Source organism: Pan paniscus, chromosome 1 (genome assembly GCF_029289425.2).
Source record: "Pan paniscus chromosome 1, NHGRI_mPanPan1-v2.0_pri, whole genome shotgun sequence".
Classification (NCBI taxonomy): Eukaryota; Metazoa; Chordata; class Mammalia; order Primates; family Hominidae; genus Pan; species Pan paniscus.
Genome location: NC_073249.2, coordinates 221,400,137 through 221,413,130, shown reverse-complemented (window position 1 = coordinate 221,413,130; position 12,994 = coordinate 221,400,137). Strand labels below are relative to the sequence as shown.

The following is a 12,994-nucleotide window of genomic DNA, read 5'->3' as shown; positions in this document are numbered from 1 at the left end:
GCCATTTTCTTGGCGTCCACCTCATTGCTCTGTTACGAGAAATAGTGTCATTCTCTTCTTTAGTTTTGAGGAGGTTTTAGTTCTTTGGGCAGTAGCAAGTAGTGATAGGTGATGGTGGTCTGTGGTTCATGGACCAAAAAATGTTTGAGAGGCATGGAGGATCTTTAGACAAGATCACCTTCTAGGTGTATGTGGTAGCATTCTGTTCCACCGCTCTCTTCTCCTTCAGGATGTCTCCCTCCCAGCTAACCTGCTCGGTGTTCCTCAGTGGGAGCGTTTGCCTTAGCTTTCTCTCAGAGCATCGTACTTACTTTTTCTGCCCACATTTTTGCATTGCTGCTTTGTGGAGAAGCATTGCTGCATTATTAGGGAGAGAACCGTGTTTTCTTGTGGAAATCACACAGTAGTATGGGAGAACTGGTCTGGTTCTAATTCTGCCCCGTCCTAGCTTGTGGCCTTTGCCCAGTGCCTTGTTACCCATGTCTTGGTGTCTCCATTTCTAGAATAGGCTTAATGTGTGCTTTGCTACCTTTTAGGATCGAAATAAGATTTTATATATGAAAATGCTTGTTATACGTACATAATATTGAATAGAATGCCTAGTTTGTTGGGTTGATTTTGTTGATATTTTACAATGCTCTCTCTGAGGAGTTAAACAAAATTATCATTAGTATGAGTAACAATAAGTACTACTGAAACAATATCATTTTAAATGTTATACAGTTTTTTTTACTGAATGTATTCTAGTTGAATCTATTTGTACAAATGTGGACACTTAGTAAGTGCTCTTTGATTATTTTCAGACTTTGAGTATACTGGCTTCCAAGCCAAATTAAATTTATGAAAATTCTAATGATACTGTGATGCATATCTAGAAAGAATAATTTAAAAAAAAACTGTAAAATCACTTTAAACATGCTTTACGTGCATCTCTGGTAATAGAGAATCAATTAATCTGATTTCTCAGGCCATAAATCTGGCTTGATATATTGTAATATTAGTTCCTGTGTCAGCCTCTTAGAACTTGAACTGTTTTGTAGTCTGTTCAAGCTACTTGTTTGCTTTTGAACTCAATTCTAGGTGTTGAACTCAATTTGAGAGCCTAAAATGGTTTGTGCCCCAATTACCTTAGAGGTTACTGTTTCATTTTTTTATTTAGCCTGCCCCAGGAGTAGGAAGTCGGCTACCTACCAGACTTTTTCCTTTTAACTTGACTGTATACTTTAATTTTTGTCTCTATCCCATGGGGGAGTTGTGAGGGTTATTATAGTATAGTAGCACTTAATGGCATATTTTAAACTTCTTGAAAAGTGGTAATATGTGAGCACATAATATTTTTGTACTGTAGCACATAATTTTTTCCCACACTAACCTTTTGTGGTTCAGAAAAAGAATAAAGTTACTTGGGCTTGGGGTACATGTTGAATTGCCCATCTCATAAAATCGTTAACCTGATTTTAGGGAGTGTCTCTGAAACATGTCTTTTGACAGACCTTGTGCTGTTTTTTATTTATTATTAATAAATTGATATTTCATTTATTATTCATAAATTAATACTAATTAAATAATTAATTGTGCTCTAGCCCCCAGTTTTAGTTTGGTTTTCTTGGTATCTGTGAAAACTGTTGAGTATTCCCCCTACTCCTTTTAAGTTTTTTTTTTTTTTAAGCAGGTTTAAAGTAGCTTTTATCATATTCCTTGATTTCTCAAATGAAGAGAGGGATAAGGTTCCTTTCTTTAAAAATATCTGCAACATTGCTGGACTGAGAGGTCGTATTTACAGTTTTTTCTTTTTAAAAAATTTTTTTAGAGATGGGGTCCTGCTGTGTTGTCCAGGCTGGAGTGCAGTGGCACAGCTCACAGCTCACTGCAGCCTTGAACTCGTGGGCTCAAACAGTCCTCCCGCCTCAGCCTCCCAGGTAGCTGGGACTACAGGTTCGAGCCACTGCTTGTTCAGTCTCTTGCTTTTGTCTCAGTGGCACAGTACCAAGACATAGCAAATCAAAGTGACCAAGAGGATGAGTGGCAATTCGGTGGCCTTATAGGAAGAGATGTGCTTGAAAACGACAGAAGGCTTTTAGTAAATTCCACCACCATCACCAGGACGAGAGACGGGACCATTTTTCCTTTCCATAAACTCAGGGGCTGGTAATTAATTTATGAATTCTATAAGTAATTTGAGCTTGTGTTATGTACCAGACATTGTATTAAGTATTACCAGAGATACTGGGAAGAACAAGCCAGACATCCTTTCAAGGATGCATTTGATAAAATCTCATTTTGAGTATGTTAGGAAAATATTTATTGGAGAAGGAAACCTCCTATATTGGTTTTAGATCCCGAATGGCCTTAGGGATTGAAAATGGAGTTGTAGGTTAGCAGAGGACATTTCTGAAAGGAGTAACTATTTTGTAATTAAAAAGCAGTTTACAGAAGATACTGTGGCAGAGACTGCTAGCTGATCATGAAACCCATCTCCTTCTCTTCCTCCTCTTCCTGGGCATTTTCCAGTCCCCCTTGGAATCGTGACCAAATTCTAGCCAGTGGGGTGAGAGCAACGAAGTGTGCCACTTCCAGACTTGGCTCCTGAAACTCTTGAGGCATGGGTATCATGCCTTTTCCTTATCTGGCTTGATGCAGAGGGCCTAGTGACCTAGAAAGTCTTCTGCCACAAGGTAGAAGGAGCACAGGCAGCAGAGCCACTGCTGCGAGAACAGTCTGCCCACCAGGAGCACCTGTTTTGGACTTTACCTGAGCAAGAAGTGAACATTTTTGGTATTTGAGCCATTATACAGTTAGCCTCCCTAACTATCTAGGCACGATGCCTAGGATGCTAAGCAAAACTGGACTGAGAGGTCGTATCTACAGTTTTTTCTTTTTAAAAAATAGTAAAGATGCTAAGTAGTAAAGGTGCTAAGATTCAGGCACGGCTTTAATTCTGTGGAGACCTAAATATTCTTTGTCTTTATTTCAAAGAACGGTAAATACACTTTTCATTATGCTGTTTCTGTGTTCCAAAGCCTGTAATCACTTCTTACTATATAGCATCTTGTTTCATTAATCCATCTTCCAAAAACTCTAATATATGTATATATTATCCATATACAATGAATGTGCCTGTGTGTAACATCCTGATCTAGGTTCTCTGAGTGGAGACAAAATGAATAAAACATAGTCCATGGCTTCAAAGAGTTTCTGCTTGATAGCCAGGTAGTTACTGAATTTCCATACTGCTATCATCTGTCCCTTGTTTTAACCTTTAAGTCATATATTATTTTTTCATTACCTTTTTTTAAAAGTATTGTTTCAATTAGATAGTATACTTTTTGAAAACAGGGAATATATATTATAGAGCTCTGCATCTCTCCTCTTGGATATTTCTTTTTCTTTTTTTTTTTTTTTTTTTTGAGACGGAGTCTCACTCTGTTGCCTAGGCTATAGTGCAGTAGTGCTGTCATGGCTCACTGCAACCTCGATCTCCCAGGCTCAAGCAATCCTCCTGCCTCAGCCTTCCATTTAGCTGGGACTGCAGGCACACAGTACCACACCTGGCTAATATTTTAATATTTGTAGAGACAGAGTCTCGCCATGTTGCCCAGGCTGGTATTGAACTCCTGGGCTTAAGCAGTCCTCTCGCCTTGGCCTTCCAAAGTGCTGAGATTACAGGTGTGAGCCACCATGCCCAGCCTTCTTGGGTACTTCCAGCAGAAACTGGGCACTATACTTGAGTAACCATCCCTAGGAGTTTCTACTAATTATCTTGTGTGGATATTCTGGTATAGTTTTGTATTATGTACTAACAGATGAAAGTACTTTTTAAATCTTCTAGGAATTAGTGGAATTATGCTGTTGAGGAATGTTAGGATTGGAAGGATCTTTTATAGATCATTTATCTAATTCCTGATCTTTTAGGTTGATCATCTGGTTTCTGATACTCAAGGTGTGGCCATTAATTGCAGCATGGGCATCACCTGGGGGCTTGTTAGAGGCAGAATCTCAGGTTCTCCCTCAGACCTGTGAATCAGAACTTGCATTGAAAGAAGATCCTAAGATAACCCGCATGCACATTACATTTGGAGAAGTTCTGCTCAAGGTCAACTACTCATTTGACTCTTGAGAAAACTGGGGAAGTCAGAGAGTTGCCCAGTCATACAACTGTTTATTTCAGTGGTTCTCAACCTTGGATACATCTTGGGATCACTTGGGGACCTTTAAAAAAATACTGAGGCCTGGGTCCCATCCCCAGACATTCTGACGTAATTGGTCTGGGCATCAGAGTTTTGGAGATTTCACTAGATGACTGGCTAAGGCTGAGAACCATTGATTTGATTAATGATGGAATCCAGGTTTCTTCATGCTCTAATCAAGTATTCCTTCCACTCCACCATGGCTGTACATTCAGAAACAATGAAAAACATCCTATCAAATTTTTACAGTAATGCACCACTCCATTTCATTTCCTTTATAGGAATTTACCCCTATTGGATAGTGTCCCATTTACCATCTGTCTTCCCCCGACTAGAATGTATCTCCAAGAGGACAGGACCCTTGTCTGTCTTGTTCAGTGCTGTGTCCCAGCTTGTGAACAGTGTCTGGTACATGTTAGGTGCTCCTTTAATAGTTGTAGAACAAATGGAAGGAGCTACCATAAAGAAGGATGTGTTCTGTGAGAGGAAAACACAGGCTACTCTAAAGGTACCCTGTGGGCGAGAGGCTTCCTGAAGGGTGAGGGATCTGAGTTGAAGTGCAGAGTCAGCGGGGGAGGTGCTTGAAGACCTGCTTCTGAGGAAGGACTTGAACCCAGATCTGACTTGAAAGCTTGTGCTTTTCCATTCCACTGTGTTGTCCTGTGGACACAGTGGCTCACTGATTTGCCCGGACTTCTTAGCAGTGAGTGGTGGACTGGAACATACCACCGCGGCTCTGCAGGTGCTTAAGGCCAGCCTGCCTCCCTCTATGGCAGAGCCGCCCCAGTATTGCAGACAGGCGCCTAGAGGGAGATCAAAACACGAAGTTGTCCTGTGAAAGTTCCTGGCCCAGTGTTTGGCACAGGGGTATCTAGTACAAGGTAGCCCTTTCTTATCATGGAAGTTTTTTTGTGCTTTGGCTTGTTTTGAGAACCTATGGTTTTCAAAGATAGAATGACTTGATTTCAGTTTTAACTTTGGTTTCTTTCCTAGTTAACTATGGAGACTTCATTATGCAGTGCTGTGGAGAGAGTGTGATTGGTTTTTGTCTATGATATTTCTGTGTCATATGTTATTTTAGTGCCAAGTTCTTCCTGTTATTTCAGATATTCTGTCACTGATTTACTTATTGTTAGACTTTGAAGTTGGGTATAAAAATCCTTTTTTATGAAGCTATTCATTAGTGTGTCCCACTGAACCAAAGTGATTTTTAACAACTTTTCACCTAAGACCATTGTTAAGATATCTCAAATGGTAATCTTATACCATCAGTTTTTGATAATAGGAAGCCAGGAAATGTTAAGCCTTGAATGTAAGACATTATTTTTAACATCGTAAAATTTCAAGTTTTAATTCAGAAACTAAATTAAAATGAGATATTACATTCATGTGATTAGTGGGCTGTTACTGGCGACTCTTAAAGATGTTACAAGAAGTCAGCGTGCTGCTGACTTTTCCCCTATTGGAGATCTTCCCATGAACCACTTTTCCTAAGGTATGGTGATTCCATGCTCACAGTCATGGGTAGAAAGTAATGTTGGATTTTCCAAAGGATACATGAATTCCGAGCCTTGTCTAGTCTATAGGGTGAATTCTTGGACATGACTGTTACCACAGATGTTATCATAGTTAACTACTTTTTTTGTTTTTGTGTCAGGGTCTCATTCTGTCACCCAAGCTAGAGTGCAATAGCATGGTCATGGTTCACTTTAGGCTCAAATTCCTGGCTCAAGTGATCCTCCCACCTCAGTCTCCTGAGTAGCTGGGGTTGCAGGCGTGAGCCACTGTGCCTAGCTCAGTATACTACTATTGGTTAAATTGGAGAGGGAAACAGTCCTAGAACAAGAGTTTTACAGAAATAGAAAAGAAAGAATTAAGGAGCTCATGGTTATCCTGGTAGCTAGGAGTCACATTATAGAGAAGGACTTTATTTATATGGACCCTGAAAACAATTTGACTTCTGAAGCACTTGATCATGGGCATAAGGGAGAGGAAAATTAATAATTCTTGGAAGTCAACTTTAGTCAGATTGCAACATTTTTTGGCATAAAAAACTCAGGCGCGGTGGGTCACGCCTGTAATTCCAGCATTTTGGGAGGCCGAGGCTGGCAGATCATTTGAGGTCAGGAGTTCGAGACCAGCCTGGCCAATATGGTGAAACCCCATCTCTACTAAAAATACACAAATTAGCCAGGCGTGGTGGCGGACACCTGTAATCCCAGCTACTCAGGAGGCTGAGGCAGGAGAATCACTTGAACCTGGGAGGCAGAGGTTGCACTGAGCTGAGATCCCACCACTACACTCCAGTCTGGGCAACAGAGTGAGACTCCGTCTCAAAACAAACAAACAAACAAACTCAACAACAAATAAATAACTCAGGCAATCCTGTTTGTTCTTAGAAAATGTTAACATTGTTAAAGCTCACCCTCATTAACTATGGTAACAATAGTGTTTTGTATTTGGGTGGTACCTTTGAATTGAAAGCACTTGGGTATGTATTACCTAATCCTCCTCCTGCCTCAGAGAGAAGAAGTATCCACCCTCCCTTTTTGGATGAGGTAGTACAGAGAGGTTGAATTACTTTCCTAAGGACAGCTAGTAAATGTTAGAACTGAACTCTTTATATTTTATTTTAATTAATTAATTTTTTGAGACAGGGTTTCACTCTGTCATCCAGGCGGGAGTGCAGTGGCGTGATCATGGCTCACTGCAGCCTCAACTTCCCGGATTCCAGCAATCCTCCTACCTCAGTCCCCCCAGGTATCTGGGACCACAGGTGTGTGCCACCATGCCTGGCTAATTTTTGTATTTTTGGTAGAGGTGAGGTTTTGCCATGTTATCCAGGCTGGTCTTTAACTCCTAAGCTCAAATAATCCACCCACATTGGCTCCGCAAAGTGTTGGGATTACAGGCATGAGCCACCAAATTTATTTATTTATTTATTATTATTATTTTTAAAGATGAGGCCTTGTTCTGTTGCCCAGGCTGGAGCAGGAGTGTAGTGGTGTTATCATGGTTCACTGCAGCCTTAAAAGTCCTGGGCTCAAGCGATCTTCCTACCACAGCCTCCTGAGTAGCTGAGACTACAGGCACAAGCCACCATGCCTGGTAGCTTTTAAATATAAAATGTTGAGGGTGGTTGTTGAACTTGTAAACTATCTTTGGTTTTCTAAGTGTATAAATATGTGGTTTATAATGTAGGATGAATAATCTAAAATTTTATTTAATACTGCAACCAAACAAAAAAGATATTTTTAGGACTGAAAATAATTGGCCGTCAATATTCAAAAAATTTTCTTTTTTTTTTTAAAAGTTACCGTTGTGTAGTTTTTATGTGAAATCTTTAATTTTATCTGAGTGAAGCAGCCTGAGAGCCAGAGACCTTGTTTCTTTCCTGTTAACGGAATTCCCCTTGATTTACTTGCCATGCCATAATACTAGTTGGCGCTCTGCACATTTTTTGGGTGAGTCGGGTGTTGGGTTTATTGTTGGGAAATGGTTAAAAATGTTGTTGGTGTTGACTGAGCTTCAAAATGAATATGACATTGGTTCTTAGCAAAAATTTCCTCTATGTACAGCACACATACTTCCCATTTAAACAAATTACACAAGTTATGCATGTTCATCAGCACAGACCTTTTCTCACATATGTATCTTAAATTTTGAAGCAGCCTTAAGCTTGCAATGCAAAGAACGGTTTCCCCCCGAGCCATTTGAGGATAAATTGCTGATAAGTTCCATCACTCTCAAATACTTGATCATGTACTTCCTACAAACAAGAACATTCTCCTCCATAACCACAAGAACAGTAATCACAACCAGGAAGTTAACGCTGAGACATTCCTACTCTCCAGTCCTAAGGTCCTGTTGCTGTTTGCCAGTTGATCCAGCAATGGCCTTTGTAGAAAAATATCTAATCAGAACCTTGGGTCATAACCGGTTGTCTCTTCAATCTCTTAATACAGAAGAGTTTTCAGTCCTTTTAGACTTTCATGACCTTGACACTCTTGAGGATTGCAGGCCAGTCATTTTGTGGAATGTTCCTTGATTTGGATTTGTCTGATGTTTCCTCATGATTAGATTCAGGTTTTGCATCTTGGCAGGAATATCACAGAAGAGCCAGATTATATCTTTTTGAAAGATTAGTTTTACATTTTATTTTCTGTTTCCTTAGAGCGTTTCCCAAAGTGTATTCTGCGGAACTAGCACCTACTGTGTTCTCAACACCGTGCCACCTATAGAAGGTAGGATTTGAAAAAGCTTTTGACTTACAGGAAGGGGTGGGCTTGGCAGTGGCAGTAATTATCATCTAGTACAGTGGAAACAGCCTTCAGCCCGGACTCAGAAGACCTGGGTTCTGCACTTAACTGCTGTGTGATCTTAGATGAGTTACTTAATCCTTCTGGGGTAGCAAAAAGAATGCTCTCCTCATAAAGTTTCTGTGGAGATGAAAAAAGGCAAAAGATTTAATCACACGGAGAAATCAAAGCACTTTACAAATGTTTGATACTAATACAACACTTCTGTAATTCTAGTGTCCAATACCAGGTGACTTAGAGTAGGAGCAGTGTGGTATTTTGGGAAAAGCCACAGGTCATGTTTGAATCCCAGTTGAGCCACTCAGCAGCTGTGGATCTTGGGCAAATTAATCTGAGCCTCATGTTCCTCCTCTGTAAAATGGGAGTAATTAAGCCCTTGTGTTTTATCGTGAGGATTAAATGAAAGAGTGCAATGTAAGATCCTTTCTGGGTGCCTGATACACAGTAGAGTCCCACAAGTGCTTACTCCCTAATAAATAATGGAAAATAGATTTACTTAATCACATGTACCTCCAGTTGGAATTGAATGAAGTAGAGGAGGAGAGAATGTCCCAAAACCCAAATTGAAGTGATGGCTTACAGGGCTGCTGTGCCCTCACTTTATCTGTTCCCTCATACATATTTTTCAATTGAAAATGTAAATGTAGATAAACAGTGAAAAGTTTATTGAACCTGAGTTATGATTTGACTTAAGCCTGGACCCGAGATTTTGTAATATGATCAATAGGAAAAAGGTAAATCTGGGCTACCTAAAAATAGAAGCGGTAAGTTGATCATCACACAACTCTAAGAACAAGAAGGGGATTGTTAAATAGCAAAACTAATTATATTTTTCTACTTAAAAATCTGTTAGTTTCTGTTTCTTTAACCTTTTAAAAATCTTTTGTAGAATTACTACTGGGTTTAATTCACTTTGGAGACTTTGGAAAAGAATAATGCAAAATCAGATCAATGTTTGGCACATAGTGCTTAATTAATATGTATTTTGGATATATGGTGATTTGAAGGCCTTAGGTTAGTAATGGCTGTATTTGCTGCTGTGAGCATTATGCTGACTTGAATATAACAATATATGTTTATGTTTTCAGTTCCTATCCTACTAATTAAATCTAAGCACATAATAATTAGAGCTAAACAGAAAATTGTAGAGCTTCCTTTTGATTTTACTACTCCATGTTGTTGATCAAAGATATTCCCAATAAGATTTAGCAATTTGATACACTGTTATACCAAACTGTTGGAACAGTTTGGTCTAGAGTTTGAAAGATTAATCGTAATCAACTTGAATGAATAACAGTGTTCGTCATTATTCATAGAACCAACATTATTTTTTATTATGAATCAAAGTAAAATGAATGTATCATTTCTAGGTTAGTTAATATAGTTATAATTTACCTTGGCAGAAGTCACAGAATTTTTGAAGGAAAAGGTCAAATACATTTCTTTGGATTTAAGTAAAGGATTTGACAATGTGAATCTCATTTTTTTGAAACAAAACATGAAAACAGTAATTCTGCTTTTTGCCTAAGTGAATGAGCATTTTTTTGCATTTTGGAAAGTGATATTATACTACACCTTGTAGGTTGACTAGAAAGGATGGTTCGTTCTTTAGAATTAGAGCTGTCAGCCAAGCAAATCATCTGTCATTTTCAAGAGCCTCACTAGTTATTTTTTTATTGTGAAGTAGGTTAGAAAATTATTTTGTAAAGTCTAATATCATACACATATATTTTGTTAGATAATGATAATGAAGTGTTTTACTGTCATTTGGTTGACACTCCCACTTTTCAGTGTCAAAGTTCAACTATTTGTATTGAATACTGAATAATGCAGTGGAAACCAGTATATGCCTTAATTTTACTGTTCACTCAAGATACTATTATTAGGATTTGAAAACTGGTGCATGTGTTTAGTTATTTTATCATTCTTAGTTATCCCAAAACATTAAAAAGCAGATTTTAATTTAAAAACAGATTTTTATGCAGTATAGCCATGTAAAGTTCTTTTCCAGTGTAAAATCAAAGTTTCTCTTTATCCCACTTCACCTGTAGAAACACTGAAATTTAAAAATATGAGTTTTAACATTTTGCCTATTTGAAATTCCAGTAATTCTTTTCTCAGTATTAAACTCGCAATCCTTATAATGTAGTAGGAAAATTTACCCATTGTTATGTTTCTTAAAAACATCCAGTTTATATTCAGCGTGAACCTAAAATTCTGGAAATGGTACACTTTAAAAACTGATCAGGGGGAACCCACTGGCCAGTCATATTCCTGTTCCTTTTGACTCCGTGGCCACACCTCCGTGTAAAGTGTAATGTTTAGAAACTAGATTGAGAGAGTGCTTACACAGCCCTGCCCCTTTTCCTCTTTGGTCACATTTACCACTGCCTGATTTGGTATCAGAGTGGAAGACTGAAGCCTTTTCTATAGCAGTTAATTGTGCTGTTGAGAAGAGTACCTTTATTACATAAATACCACACACACACACACACACACACACACACAAACACACACACACGCACACTATATACCGCACAGTAGCTGGGTTCCTCGAAGAGGCTAAAAGAACAGAAAATTAACATCAGATTGTGATCACAAACATAGAAGCTGGGGTTTAAAACTCTGCTCGTAAGTGTTCAGAATTGTACTTCAAACTGATAGCTTTCTCAGAGATATGACTATTCATATACAATTCAGAGCAAGCCCATCCATTGAGCAACTAGTATAGTGCCGTTTTCATAAAAGGTACCTGTAAATGTTGAATATTTGAATTGAGTATAGATTTTAGAATTTCACCTCTATTTTCAGAATTGTACATATCATGGGGGATTTTAAAAAATGGGAATAAAAGTACTTTAGGGGAAGAGAGAAGGGAGGTAAAGGCTCACGTGATCTGGTATTCTCTGCTTTAAAGTTTTATGGCCCGTGGAACCTCCCTCGGGAGGATGAAGTGCAGGGAGCATAAGCACATAAGATTACCGAGGTTTTACAGTGTGTAATTCATACAGAACTTTCTATGAACTTTCTTTTAGTTGAACAGTTTCCTTTTGGTTTCACAGGAAGATTTTTTGAAAGGTTTAATCTTATTTTCCTATCAAATTAAAATTTGAAATTCTTGAAAGCAGCCAGTTTTTAGGTTTTTAAAGTTTTTATACTGCTTATAGAAATAGAGGATGGTTATTATAATTCAATTGGTTATGTAGTTCATGGACCAAAAAAGATTTAGTATGCTAAAACTCTCTTAAGTTCATCTCCATAAAGTCTTTCTATATGATGTAGCAAATTTTTTAGACTTTATTTCTATGCCCAATATTTTCCTTTTAAGATCTTTTCCTTGAGAAGAAGTGTGTTAATCAGATGAAAAATGTTTGGAGAGGATTTTGTGACCTTAGAAAATATTTTTTGTTCTTTGATGTTTTTCATCTGTTCAAAAAAATAGACTGTACTGAACAAAGCCATAGTAAATAACTGGAAAAAGATATTGTATTTCACTTTTAAGATTATTAACCAATGCCTGTATACTTATGTAAGGTTGCTTAATTGTAAGGCCTATTAAGTTATTTAATGACAGTAAATTTTATAGGGATTTGTGTCTGGAGAAGAATTAGAGATAATCTAATCTTGTTGATTTGGGAAAACTGAAACTATTAAGTAACTTACCCAAGGTCACACAATTAGAAAGTAGCAGAACTGGGCCAGATCTTGGACTCTTTACTCTGAGTTCAGTGTTATAAAACCTTATTATATCATGAAAAGTTGTTTCAACTGTGACTTACTGGAGCAAATTAAGTCTTTGATGTTTTAATGTGCAGCTCCTTAGTACCTAGTTATGTGTACCCTTTGTATATTGGAGATCTTATCTAGCATAAAAAGCCTGGAATGAATAATTTGTAACTTTGACCTAAATGTGCCAAAGCTTGTGAGAAATTTTGAGTCAGGCAAAGAAACTTTGTTATAGGAGTGAAAAAATAAATGATATGTAAGCAAATAAATGAGTGAAATAAATGTTATATAAAGGAAATGATCTCTTCTAGAAATCATCAGGTAGACTGATTATTAGGTAGTCAGACATACTATCTAGTCTGAAAGTAATTATTTTTTCTCTAACTCATTTAGAAGAGTTACATTTTGATGAAATACATTAATTATGTAGCTATGTATATGTAAATCAAGTTAATTAAAATGATGATTTTATGTTCAGACCTAGAAAGGCCAGCTTCTGTATTACCTGAGTAGCTAACTGCAGGCTTAAACCCCTTATATTTATAAGATTTGTGATTTGCTTTTGAAAGGATAAATCTCTTTTATAGTCTAGGGGATGAAGTAGTATTTACGAACAAAATAGTCATATATTACTATAATTCTTCTTACCTAAGAAACTTAACATTTTTTCAACTGCTTAATAAAAGATTTTTGGGCTTTGTGAGGTTAATTTTATAATTTTTATGTGCTTCATCAAAACATGGGGAAAGAACCTTTAAAAAT

General features: G+C 37.6%; 1 protein-coding gene across 22 annotated transcripts in view; it reads left to right on the top strand.

Moving 5' to 3' along the window:
• Positions 1-12,994, top strand: part of CAMTA1 (calmodulin binding transcription activator 1) — a 982,737-nt gene that overhangs the window by 26,160 nt on the left and 943,583 nt on the right. For 19 of the 22 annotated variants that reach the window (XR_008622215.1, XR_004670222.3, XR_008622217.1 and 16 more), the window contains one exon: positions 8,362-8,431. The exons of the other annotated variants lie outside the window; for them this stretch is intronic. Coding sequence is in view for 14 of the 19 variants with exons in the window: in XM_055104459.2 (XP_054960434.1) it covers positions 8,362-8,431 (70 nt within the window). In the remaining 5 variants the exon portion in view is untranslated. The remainder of the gene's footprint in view (positions 1-8,361; positions 8,432-12,994) is intronic. 22 annotated transcript variants of the gene reach the window in all.